We start from the raw sequence: 13,758 nt of genomic DNA, 5'->3' as shown, positions 1-13,758 counted from the left end.
AGTTAATGAAATGTAAATCTGGGGAGAGTGTGGATCGTTTTAAGAGGTGTGCTTAATTAATAAAAGATGGGCTTGTTTTAGGCCACCCTCCTCTATCCCCCCCTCTCCCCCCGAGTGCACCCATCCGAAGAGGGAAAGGGTGGCGGGAGAGAACAAGGGGGAAGGAGGAGCTCCCCCCTCTTTTGACAAGGGATCTAATTGCCATACAGTGGCTTCAGCACGGGACAGCTGGGCTGGGCAGTTCATTAGGGGGCTTTCTGAGGCGGATGTAGAGACAGGGTCCTAAGGGACAGAGGGAGAGAGAGAGAGATAAAAAGGGAGGAGGGATGGAGAGACCTGAGGGGGGGGACTTTCCTTCCCTGGTGTTACAGAGAGGGGGTCAGAGGCTGCCCTGTTCCCCTGGTCTGATGCCTTAAGTAACATTAATAATTGAAGGCACACAGTGAGCGATGGACGCTGTGGCTTTTAAGTGCCAAGTGAAGCTCAGCTCTGCCCTCTATGACAAATGAACAGTAATGTGATTACACAAAAGGCGCTTCCCTCAACGCTCGCTAAAAGTCTCCCCCTTACAAATGATTGACTTAAGACTGACTTAAGATTGTGTCTGGAAGATGGATTGGCACAAGTTGCATCAGTGTCAGACGCCCCAGTCCAACCTAACCTCACACATTATATTCAGGCTTCACATGGATCTTTAGCTCACCATAATTCTTTAGTGCACTTTTCTCATACTGCAGTGCGAAAACTTTGGCAACTTTAAGGTAGACTTTAAGGTATTGTTGCAGACTTTGATATTGTTGCCAATGCTTGGTGCCTGCAACACCTACACTCTATGATGTCTATTGCCAAATGAGGTGTGGCAGTAAGAACACTTTAGCAAATGATAAATTATGTCATTAAGGTGTTTTATCACACGCAATGCTGGACTGATGGCAGTTTTTACTTATGTTATCTATCTACATGTCGTTGTGTGTGTGTTTGTGTGTGTGTGGTGAGCAAGGGATGGAAGTGTGTGTGTGTGTGTGTGTGTGTGTGTGTGTGTGTGTGTGTTGGGGGAATTATCGAAAAAGGCACTCTGAAAGATTGGAAAGTGTCCGAGAGGGTCCTGGAACTGGACCATTGTGCTGCCACGGTGACAGTGATTGACCTTGTCACGGCCAAGATTGATGGTTTGGGCTTTATGGAGAACAGAGTGGTGTGAGTATTTCTGTTTATCTCTATGTGTTTATATCTCTTTTTGTCACCCCCTAAAATGTCAGTCAAGTCAACATTTGTTTTAGTTTTTATTGCAAAAAAGTATGCTAATATAACACAAACAGATAGAGTTAATGTTCATCAGGGTTACTTTATGTTCGTAATTTGTACACTTTACATTCTCCTGAGACATAGGAAAATGACTTCTTAAATATACATAATTAACATGAAGAAATATAGAATTGCTTAATTATTTTATGTTTGGCATGATCGCTTGCTCAACCAATCAGTCCCCTGGTAGCTCTCTTCTATTTGTGGCTTTATCTCCTGTATGAAAGCAGGAAGCAGAGGAAAATTAATTAGTTTAAATACTATTTTAGGTTTGCTGCATCAAGAAACTATTTTAATAGCATTCATCATCATGAAACCGCATTGGCTTAATTTCCATGCAACTCAATTATCAAATAGAACCATTGAAGTCAACATTATAATGTAAATATATTTATGTGTATTATCTACACATTTTGATTGAAAAATAAAATATATTTCCTATATATTATAAATGTAACAGTTATCTGAAAGGTGGATTCAAATATACTTTAAGTTGAAAATATACATTTACAAGTACAGTACATCTTTTTAAAGTACAGAATTAGTAAAAAGAAGTACTTAAGTATATTTAAGTACATCTTAAAGGTGTCTTATGGGAACCAATGTCTGTTAGATGTGAGATATGGTAAGTATGTGTTTGTATACTTACATATTGCTATATCAATAACTGAGCCCAGACAGAGCGTAGGAGGAAGGGGGAATTTTGGATGAACTATCTGGATGATGATGCCAGCGGAATATGGTGGGAAAGACAGATGTTTTCTGTGTATGCTCTGATGTGAAGGCAAACTACTAACAAACATGTTCAATATCAGAACATCAGTATGCGCTTCCCAAGAGTAAGACTTACTTTGTTCACGTAAACTGTTAGAAGAGTTTCACAACAATCATGTATTTCTAAAAGTGTTGGCAAGAACGATAAGTATCCTCATGTGGACTCCGCGAAACCAATGTGATCTGTTTCATGAGCCTAACCTATAAATACTGTCTCATTTCTGTTGTTTGGGGAAAACTTGGTGGTAAACCAGTGGGAACCCCCCTGGACCGAAATTAGTGAATGCTCCTTGGTCGATAATCAAAATGTTAACAATTGTGTTTCTGCTCATTCTCTGTGTTGCCTGTTCTTCAATAAATGTATTATACAGTCTCAAAATAGTATAGTCAAGTTTACTTGTAGTTGTATTTAAGTATATTTATAATTAGTACAGCGAACATTTTATTAAGTATAGTTCAGTGTACTTTTTTAAACTGTATACAGAACAACCTTGACCCAACACACAAATAAGTATGCACTGTGTGTGTGTGTGTGTGTGTGTGTGTGTGTGTGTGTGTGTGTGTGTGTGTGTGTGTGTGTGTGTGTGTGTGTGTGTGTAAGTGGTATATTTTCCGGTGGATGGACATATTACATTACTTTTCAGTGGACACTATGTCTAACATGACCACAACATTAGCTTAAAATGGCACTGATATTAAGATGATCCACATATACTCTCATGCTAGAAAAACACTGCATTTGGAATTGTGGCTTCTACCATTTCTGTACAAAACCCACTGAATAATAAAATGACCACATGCCTGCAACCTAAATATGCAATGACATTTGTCCGCATTCAGGCTTTCATAAAATAAAATCCAGTAAAAAGTCTGTCCTTGACGTCTCCAGTGACTAATGCATTCTAGTGCTGGCCAAGAGCACTCTGTAAATTGGGAGGGTAAAATATCCACGTTAAATAAGGTTTTGTGTTTTGGGGGTGAACTGAATCATCTATAAATCATGGCGTGAGGTCTTGGAGTGTGCCAGGTCCGATCTGCGGCACTCTGGGAGATTAAATGTGAAAGGCCACAGGTCCCACGGACAAGCTGGAACACTGGCTGTGGCTGGACTCTGAGTATGAAACACCTGCATCCCCTAGACTCCAGAGGATCATAAAAGGGTGTGCCGGAAGGAGATTACAAGGCCTTCATGTCTCTGCTCCTCTGAGGCTTAGTTAGTCTCCCTACATATCCATAAATTACATGCATTCATGGTCAGTGGACATATTGAAAGTATTAGAGGGTGAAGTAAGGTTGTACTTCTAATGAATAGAGTGCAAAGACCAATATGAAAACCAAATATATCACTGGTATTTAAACATATTAAAAACACAGACAGGCTTTTAACCATACGTCAATACAGCAATTGTTTGTCTTTTATTTGCTGTATGTCTTCCTTGTGTCAAGAAACACTGAATAATTCATAATGCATAATTCATGGTTCTCTTGTTCTTTCATTCTTTGTTTTAAATTGGATTCAAATATAGCCATGTTTTGTTGGCATGGTTTAACTAGCTATAATTGAACTAGATATGATTCATCATCTCCATTAGTCTTAATTCAGAGGCATTCAGCATTCCAGCAAATATGTATTTAAGTATATCAGAATAATTGTACATTCAGGTCTGTGGTATGATGGAACTTGGCTAAGCTGACTAGTTTTGAAAAGTTCTGACATTTTTAAGTACATAGAAAGTCTAGATACAGTATTGTGGATTGTTTTAGAGCATTACAGGACAGATTTTACTCTGGTCTCTTAACACCATCATTTAATTACTATAGTATTATTTTATTTACACTTTACAGAGGTGTTACTTTGTCTGTATCAATTTAGTTGGTCTAAGAATGTTTACATGCTGAGTTGAAATTGTGTGTCAAATAAAAACAAGAGAGCAAGTCATAGCAAATAGGGCACTCACTGTCTTTGTTAAACACATTACACATATATATATATATATTTTTTAATTTGAGCAGTATGTTTCAAATAACTGTATAGGATAAAGGCTTTGGGATCAACAGAGACAATTAAAAACAGGATACTTGGTTTAGAGAAAATGACATAGCTTTACTATAAAGAAAGGCGTTTCTAGCAAGTTGCAGCATCTCATCATACACGCATACATGGTGAATATGGTAATATGCCATTTACTTAGCTTCCACATAACATACAAACACTGGTTGCCCAAGAAGCAGTACTTCAAAAGCTGCTCCCACACACTTGACAGTAAAATGTGAAACAGAAATCGTTACAGATGAAGTCAAAAAGAGCCCAACGTTAGTGTTAATGATAATAAAAAAACGTATTGAGATATTGTGATGGAGTATGTGCCTTATTTGTTTACATCCTAGTTTTGCAAAAATAACTGAGCGTGATCATAAGAAAAACTTAGTAGACATTTACAATGATGTTATGACTGCATGTTTGAAAGAATACGCCAGTGAAGAACACAGCAAAAGACACAGCTCCTGCTAGAGACATCGAGGTTATCCACAGTTTGAACCATGTTGAACGGAGAACGAGTGAGGAACACGGAGATGATCAAACCTGAACACGTCACAGAAAGAGGCCAAAGCTTGGATGCATTTCTGACAGAATTCCACTGTGAATTCCACCAACCTTGGATGCATTAGGATATTAGAAAGGTTATGTGAAGATGACACAATTTCATTTGCTATTATTAGTGATGCCGCTCTGTGTACCACGGATTATGACCACTGTCTCATGTGGCACCATGCCTTGGTGCCTGAATGCCCCCTTCAGGACATTACAGGAGGGACAACATTCACAGACTCACCAGAGAAGAAAAAAAAAACAAGGTACATGGTTGAGAGAGTGGCAAGAGTTGAAAGTATTGGATATGGCTGAGGTTTGAGGGATTTTGTAACACAGTTTGTTGCTGCAGGTGTGACAGTATCACGTGGGACATCCGATAAGCTGAACAGCTGGAGGTACACGTGGAACTCATCTGAGGGGTGGTGTCGAGCTGGCAGGTGGAAGGCAGAGGCCCTCACAAAGGACCGAGGGCCTCAGAAAGACACGGTCGAGGAAAGAAAAAGATAAAAACACAATCCAAGTGGGCACTTCTGTCCTCTTTAGTGGGTGTGGCTAGAATGCTACGTTACAGTTCCTAGAATATTTGCTATTTACATTGCCAGCAAACATCCCTCACAGGCTCTCATTTTATTAAGTATAGTTCAAGAGAGCTGGAAAGAGCTCGGACATGAGAACAATGAGAAAAATCTGTGTAAGGACTGGACGGTATAAACAAAGCCAAGGGCTGCTCCCGGGCGTTGCTGTCTGAGGTCCACCATTCTGGAACTTCACCAGTGTCAGGAGCTTCCATCTGCTTATGCACCTAGCCTACAACAGCCTACATAAATATTTACATAGAATTAAACCGGACATCTTTTGGGTCTTAATTTATGTTAAATAAATAAACAATATATCATTTTTCTGTGTCGTGTAAAAGTTATATTAAATAAATTCTAAATATTAACACGTAATAACAGTAATACAACAGTAATACTAGAGGAGCAGCAGAGGAAACTGATCAAACATCTTCATTGTGACAGTGAGTGGCATTAGTCAGTTTCACAGCAAGAAAAAGAAAACAACTCCTGCCCTTAATAGTCATTTGATGAGAGGCTATATTAAACAGAGAAGTTCTGCTATCTGTGTGTTTTTAGCTCTCCACAGTGGCAATATATCCAAATTAGCAATTCAGTCAATTAAATATTAATAAAATTCTATTAGTGATATAAATAAAACCGAACATAAATGTACAAACTATCATTTCAGTTCCAGCTCAAGGGAGATTGGGTGAGAGTGCTCTTAATGGGGAAACAGGATAGGATTGGATGGATTGTTGCGAGTCACTATAATTACGTTCAACATCCTTGCACTCCCACCACACTGTACAGAATCCTTGTCTCTGGCTGGAGAGTGTGCTTGTGGGAGAGTGTCCATCTGTGTGTCTTGACATCAACAGCAACCCAGTGCTTTTGTGTTCTATGTGTTTCGATTCATCTTCTAAACTGTTGTTTAGTCAACACTTGAGTGACTTTTTTTTCCCTTTTCAAACCCTTTACCCTAAATAGTGAAATATATTTCATTAGATAAATATTCTCCCTTAAAAATAATCAGACAGAATTTCAGGAATATGACAACAAAACTGATTCCAACTTTTCAATATTTTGAAAAAGCCATAGAGCCAGGGTTTTCCCTTTGCAACGCTGTGGACTGTACACTGAGCACACAACGCAACGCTGTGGACTGTACACTGAGCACGCAACGCAACGCTGTGGACTGTACACTGAGCACACAACGCAACGCTGTGGACTGTACACTGAGCACGCAACGCAACGCTGTGGACTGTACACTGAGCACACAACACAATGCTGTGGACTCTACACTGAGCACACAACGCAACGCTTATGGAATCCTAAAGATCTCTGTTGTCAAACAAACTTGCAGTGTGAACCCAGGTCTGAATAGTACAGAGAAGCCAGACCCAGAGTTACGGGGGCCATTTTTAGAGCAAAGAGTCAGAGTCACATTTGAATTAAGCTTGAGTAGGTGAACGCGCCATTTGGACTAAAGCACGCTCCTGTTGTCTGACCTTTCATTGTCTTTTGCACTAATATACTAACATGCTTCAAAATAATACATCTTTTAGTCATTTACAAGTCAGACAACTTCTGCTCTGTCTGAAAAGAAGGTTTGGGTCGATGGTTACAGATGAAACCTCTGCCAACCAGAAAAAAACATTGAGTTCACACATGTTACGACATAAAATGTCTCAATTAGATGCTGACAAAAAATGAACAGTGATCTAAGGCAGGGGAATGGAATCAACAGTAATAGGAGAACAGAACAGATGATTCTTTGACCCCCATAAACCCACAAAAACATGACGTGAATATATAGTGCATAGTTTTTGCAGGGCACCGGAGAAAAAAAGGTGTGCCAGGACTTTTTTTTTTCTTCTCTACAGCATTCATGAATATTTATGAACATAATCCGTCACCAGAAGCCCAACCGGATAAACAAAAACAAAAACAAATCTCTCAGCGCAGAAATATCAATATGATAAACGTATCTGCCCACATGCTGTCCGTCCGCCTGCCCACTGCTGATATGTCACAAAGGGCTTCTGTGTGGCGTGTTTGTCTCTGTTGCAAAAAGAGAGGGCAAGTGATCAAGGGGGAATCTAAGCAGGAATTCTTGGGGGAAAAAATCAAATCAAATCAAATCAATGCTTAAGCCACAAAAGCTTGAAATCAGGACGTCCCCTGGGCTCCTGGCCCGCCCCATTGGAGCTCACTAGGAGTCAGTGTGTGTTTAGAGGGGCAGGGAGAGGGAAAGGGGCAGGTGCTGTTCTGACATCGCCTCAGCATCCTTTATTTATTTATTTTTTTGTTCCTCCCCATTTCGTTTATTTTTCTCGAGCCCAAGATGGTAGCCCGTCCGTCGTCCTTTCCTACAGTCTGGTTGGGCACCAGCGCTACTGTTTCCCCCACCCCCAGTGATCCACTACTGAAGGAGCATCTCCTCAGTGCTCTTTCCCCACGCGTGTGTGAATGAATTAATATTTCTCTCTCTCTCTATTTTACCGTGTTTGTGTGTGTGATAGCACCCTGTGTCCACAAGGGGGCACCCTGCGTAGGCAGGGGTACGGGGGCTATGCCAGTGAGTAGATAGCGTTGACAGGGGAGGTGGCTTCTGAGCTCTCGTTGCCCTCGGTCTCCTCCTTGTCCTTCTTGACGGTGTACTGGCCGATGAAGGAGCCGTCTTCGTTGAACTGGCCATCGCCGCCCTCGCCGTAGTCCACCAAGCTGTCGTCGCTCTCCTTCACTTGTCCATCCAGCGACGTCTGACTACCCTGCAGCGGCTTGTTGTCCTCATCACTACTGTGATGGGTAACATCAGAGGAAAAGAGTGAAAGAGAGAGAGGAGCGGGAGTTAAAGAGAAGGAAAAAGAAAAAGAAAAAGAGGAGAGAGAGAGAGAGAGAGAGAGAGAGAGAGAGAGAGAGAGAAAGAATAGGGGACACAGGTGAGTTAGTGTTAAGGACATCAGGTGCAGAAGCAGAAGCTCAGAAAAGGCCTCATGCTGGGATGTTAAGGGAAAATCTTTAGTCAGTATATAAATGCTTAAAATAAATATAGGCTACGCATACAAAGCATTCTGCTGGTGCGTGCACAGACTCACACACACACACACACACACACACACACGCACACACACACACACACACACACACACACACACACACACACACACACACACACACACACACACACACACACACACATACACACACACACACACACACACACACACAGATTTTCAATGTTCCTCTCTCTCTCTTTCTCTCTCTGTCAAACAACCTAACACACACTAGTATTCTCTTGCACACACCCATTTTCGTCTGAGCCTTCTTCTTTGCTTTGCTGACTGAAAGGAGAGGAGAGGAGAGCACAGAGGAGTCAGAGGAAGCTTAGTGAGCTCTGACTAGTGTCTGGCCTATGCACGTGACTTACCTCCATCCCACTCAACCGCCTTCAAATACATATGGTCTGTGTCATCTCAAAGGCTCAATTCCAAAGAAAATGTACTGTAATATAATTGTTTCATAATCGCAAGAACTCACTATGCTGCAACATGACCTGCCTATACATAATCACAGTCTACATAGACCCAAGAGGAACTCCATTTCCCTCGACTTTTGATCACTGGTTAAACATGAATGTATGTGGATGTTGTTTATTGCCGGAGGCAAACAATCAGTCCAAATTCATGTCCAACTAGCCATTGACTGGGTTTCCATCCAACTCATTCGCATATTTTAATTCAATTCAACTAAAGAAAATGTGAGTCTGTGAGCATTTCCATCCCTGTTATGTGAATTAAAAATGGAAATTCTCCTAATCAAGGGAGGAGTTGAAAAAAGTTTTGCAAAACGTAAGGTTGACAGGGCAACTTTAATGGAAACACCTAATAAAACTGCAACAAAGGTAATTTATGCTAATAAACCCATTTCCACCAACCTTAGTAGCACTGTACCCTATGCGAATTAGGAGTTAATCCACCCCCTTCCAGTGAATCAATTTCTTATTGGACTTTTATTGATAGATTTGATGTGAATTTCAAGCATTTACACTCAGTGTTTCCTATTTTAATGGTCAAAATTTGCATTACAAAAGTTGGACGGAAACCCAGCTACTCTCAGTGCATTAAGATCTACTACATCATTAGCTAATGCTACAGGAAAGAGATGTATAATTGAAGTACAATTAGTCTTAGATTACTCTCAGTAGAGATGGAGAGAACCCTTATTCTTGTGCAGGATTCAATAGCTGTTGGGAGAAAAGTTTATTTGCCTCCAAGCTATGCTTCTTGTTTTCAGTGATGAAGTCCTCACTTCATCAGCACTTTAGCAAAGTATTCAAATCTGCAATGAGGCAAAATTGCAGGGGCTCTTCGTCCAAAACCGCCTCCTGTCCTAGCAACTGCATTCCCACGCATGCAGTCTAAGCTGAGGTCAAACCTATCAGGAGAAGCAGTTCTCCCGCATGCACAGTGAACAACCGGGCTGGTCACTTCCCTGCATTTGTACAAGCAGACTAGCGTTGAGAAAAAACTGCAGTCTCTTAACAAGGGAATTTCACACGAAAAAGGAACACAAGGAGAGGGATGCAAGGCTCTGTCATTTCAACCTCTTGTTTCTGCTCGAGTCTGAAGAAGTCATTTTTCGTTCCCCTCGGATGGATATTGATGGGCTGTGATGTGAACCTGCATGCCTGGGAGAGCTAAGGCTCCCTCTTTAACACTCGGCCCTTGAGGCAGGGGCAGCGTTCCATCACAACCCCCCTTAGCCATCCCGATCGCTAAGATGCTCTTAGCTTTGCTTTTCGAACTTCGGGCTTTAAGCGAGCCAAGTGCCGTCGAACCTTACCCAAGAGTCAAAGTCACGTTTCCAATAAAAACACACTTTGCTAGTTAACCAGGAGACCAAGGCTCCCCAAGCATGCAACATGCCAAGTCATCATGTCGATTTGAGACACACTTGCACCAGCGTAACAGTCACGAGGATTAGCCACGCTAGCTGAAAAGAGACAATCTACAAGGTCTTCATGACTCCATCGGGCCAAAACCCCACAGCGCCGAGGTGAACAAACATCCTTTTCTGCTCGTCTAGAGACAGACTGGAGATTCTTAGACAAACAAGAAATTCTCCAACAATTTACAGTTTGGGTTTTAATCAAAGGACCTCCTCCCCCCCCCCAGCACAAGTGAGGAACATGGGAGAATGGTCAGTGGTAAGCACACTCATCCATTCCCTTCACTATCAGGAAGTAAGCAATGCCACGCACTCCCATGTCCTCACCTGAGTGAGTTTAGTCCAACTACAAGAAAAAGGCATAGCATGTAGTGCTCAAATTAGCCCTGAGAAGGGAGTGGTACAAACCACAGAACAAAATGTGCTTGTGTTGCAACTTACTGTAGATTGCACAGGGCAGGACATGGACAGGAAAGGGAAGGAAAGTAAAGTGCTGCCGTATCATTTTATTTTTAGGTGCAGACAGGTAATGTAAAAGTAATCAAAGTGATTGCTGACATCAGGTGCCACTTAGAGCGGCACTAGACAGCTGACATACCAAATATTGCATGAGGTTTGAGTTGGGACTAGCTGGGAGAGACTGGGTTTCAGTGAGAATAATATAGGTCAGGGAATTGGAAGGGAATTGGAAGATTCTGGTAGGGAAATGGCATACTGGGGCAGTTTGATGAGTTGTGTAACATGAACGGGGAAGGACAATATTTAGTAACTTATTTCAGCTGATTAGGAGGTCATGAAATATCTCCAACTGCAATTTTGCAAACTTGGTACCGACTCACCCTTGCCTTCTAATGCTTTTGTCATTGTAAGTAAAGTTGCAGTAGAGAGACTGTCTGCAAGGTCAAGGAGTAGAGAGACTGTCTGCAAGGTCAAGGAGTAGAGCCGGACAATTTGCATTGCTACAAATGCAGTGGTTGGTTGAAGATATTTTGTAAGAGTTAATTGAATAAAACCCAAACGCAAAGTAAAAAACAAAAAAATGCAATTAATTTTAGAGGTTAACAGCTCAGAAGCCTTGTTGCACTGAGACCTTCACCTTTCTTCTCTTTCAATAGACCTTTATAGGAGAGAATAAAGAGCAGAGGGGGGAGGAAAACACATCAACAGGACAGAGAAAGAATTGAGCTTCAGCATACGGAAAAGGCATCAACTGCAGTCAACTGCTCTTACCGCACCACTACCGCTCTGTGCACATTACACAGAAGGAACCTCAAGAGATCCTAAGGCCAAGCAGTTCCTGCGTGTAATCTAACTCTCTCAATTAAGTCTTAAAACAAACCAAACATTATACCACTGTTCATCCAGTTAACACAAACATCTCTGCATGCAGGTTAGAGGCTCTGTCAGACCACCGAGCAAACCGTACCTGGTCAACCCAAACCCCTTTCTGCATACATGCAGAGAATTAGGGTCGATTCTGTGTTGAGACCCGTGAGAAGAGTGCTTGCCTTCATTCAAGGGTGCCAAACTATGTCTACTTTAGGCTAACTCTGCCAGTTACCATGTTGCATAATTAAATTAGCAGTTGTAAACGTGTATACAATGCAAACAAAGGTAAAAAAAAAAAAAAGGGAGAAAAACACTATATGAAGTACTATGACGCAAGCATGTAGTTGGTCTCACATTCCCTTTAGCCTTTAATCCTTCGATTGCTCTCTTCTCCTCAAGAGTTCTGGAAGGGTGATTGCACCTCTTATGTTTTTTCTTTTCGTAAGCTGTTCGGCAAACAAAGATTTGGCATATTAAGCGCAAGAGCTGGGTAGCAACTTTGACTTTTGTTTGACACCCCTGAATAACACGTGAACTGATAGCATACAGAGTATAATCCTGTCACCATCCTGTCAAAAGTTAGCCAATGGCATGCTTAAACTCAGCAGGGGATGCCGTGCTCAAACCAAGTACCTGTTCTCGTTTCTTTACCAAACCGGATGCCATTTTCAGTGAGGAGGTGAAAGGAAGAGAGAGAGAGAGAGAGAGAGAGAGAGAGAGAGGGAGGGCGGAAAGGAATGTCGTGAAGGGAAGGTAAGGAGGGGAGAGAGACACACATTGGAGCTGGGTTGTTAGCATGAGGACTTCTTCGAGTCTTGAAGTATTAGGAGGAGTAAGCTTTAGATAGAAGTGCACCAAATATCATTAGTGATCATCAAACTGGTTCAATGAACTGGTTAAACCGTGTTATCTGTGCTTAGCATCACTAACAGGACACATTGACATGGTGAGACTCTTTGGTAAATATTCTCCACAGAAATCCCAAACTTGACGATTATGCGTGTAAGTTGGCAATAAGAAGAAAACGTCATCGAGACTGTAAGTCAATTATGGAAAAGGTTAACTGAATGGAAAACCACAAAATTATATTTCCCATGCACAAGGTTTTCTGGCTAACACAAATCTGGGAAGAAGAGATAACACTAAACTGAACTGACCATAACTAAGGGGGCCTTGGGCCATCCGAGGGCTTTCCTCTGTCCCTGAGGGAATGCTGACATAACAGAAACCTTTTAAATGAGCGTCTGAGAAACTGGGACACCCTATGCGCTAAACTGGCAGAGAGGAGAGTAGATCTTAGTGCCACGCATGTAATGTTGTAAATGCCACGAGGATGGCAACGCTTCAAAAAGGAGCTGAGTGGGGTAAGGATTTCTCAGGGATTCTGTCCCAGAGAGCTCCTCTGACCTTGCCGTGAAGTACAGCTCAGGATGCCAGAGGTATCGGATCTGGCTTCACTTAGAGAAAAGAGTTCATGGTGAGCTTGAACTCCATGGCATAGCTGGTACACTGATGGAAACTGATTTGCCACCTAATGTGGACAAGCTGTCACAATCCTCTATCAACTATCTAAATGTATCTATCTGAACCTGGCTGAGCCCATATAAAATAACGTTTTATATACTATATATATATATATATACGTATATATTTCAATACATCATAATAATGTTATGTTGTTATGACTAGGGATGTGCAGCTTTTACTTTTTTGGTTTAAATGGATTAAGGTTAGTGAGCAGAGAGGAAAAGACAGACAGGCGTGTGGCCAGAGCTCTGTAGAACCTGCAACGAGCAGAAGAAGATGACTAAACAACGGCAACCACACCTCAGCTCGTTCAATCCACATCAGCCCAATCTAAACTAATGAGCACTCGCACATGGTTCTGTTTTATGACAACAAATGCACATTTGATTAGACCAAATCATAGGAACTTACTGGTAGTCAAATGATCCGTCCTGGTCCTTATGGTCGACCGGATCTAGAGGGAGGTCTTTTTTATCCCTCACTAGACAAAAGAGGACATAGATGTTTAATGCAAGGAACTTTTTTTTTTTTTTTAATCTTTGCAAGGCACAGTGACATGACTATGTTAACCCAAAGATGTGTGAACCTGGAGAGCTGCTCTACAGCTCTGCAGAAACACTGTGTGATTGCTGGATCTCACCACTCCCGTTTGCGGGAGTCAGAGTGGCATGAGGAACACGTTTTCGAGGAACGGTTTACCTTTTGACAGTTTCGCAAAACACT

At 41.7% G+C, this 13,758-nt stretch overlaps 1 protein-coding gene across 24 annotated transcripts in view; it reads right to left on the bottom strand.

Annotated features, from left to right (window-relative positions):
* Positions 1-4,162: 4,162 nt before the first annotated feature.
* Positions 4,163-13,758, bottom strand: part of nfasca (neurofascin homolog (chicken) a) — an 80,447-nt gene continuing 70,851 nt past the window's right edge. For 12 of the 24 annotated variants that reach the window (XM_031568167.2, XM_042707863.1, XM_031568171.2 and 9 more), the window contains 5 exons: positions 13,447-13,516; positions 12,142-12,153; positions 11,276-11,296; positions 8,538-8,573; positions 4,163-8,028 (listed from right to left, as the gene is read on the bottom strand). In XM_031568167.2, the coding sequence (XP_031424027.1) occupies positions 7,800-8,028; positions 8,538-8,573; positions 11,276-11,296; positions 12,142-12,153; positions 13,447-13,516 (368 nt within the window). In that variant the 3' untranslated portion in view covers positions 4,163-7,799. Of the gene's footprint in view, positions 8,029-8,537; positions 8,574-11,275; positions 11,297-12,141; positions 13,293-13,446; positions 13,517-13,758 lie in introns of all 24 variants that reach the window. The other 12 variants (XM_042707873.1, XM_042707874.1, XM_031568182.2 and 9 more) reach the window with 7 other exon arrangements.

Source organism: Clupea harengus, chromosome 5, assembly GCF_900700415.2.
Source record: "Clupea harengus chromosome 5, Ch_v2.0.2, whole genome shotgun sequence".
NCBI lineage: Eukaryota > Metazoa > Chordata > Actinopteri > Clupeiformes > Clupeidae > Clupea > Clupea harengus.
Note: the sequence above shows the minus strand (reverse complement) of the source record. Positions and strands in the feature narration are given on the sequence as shown.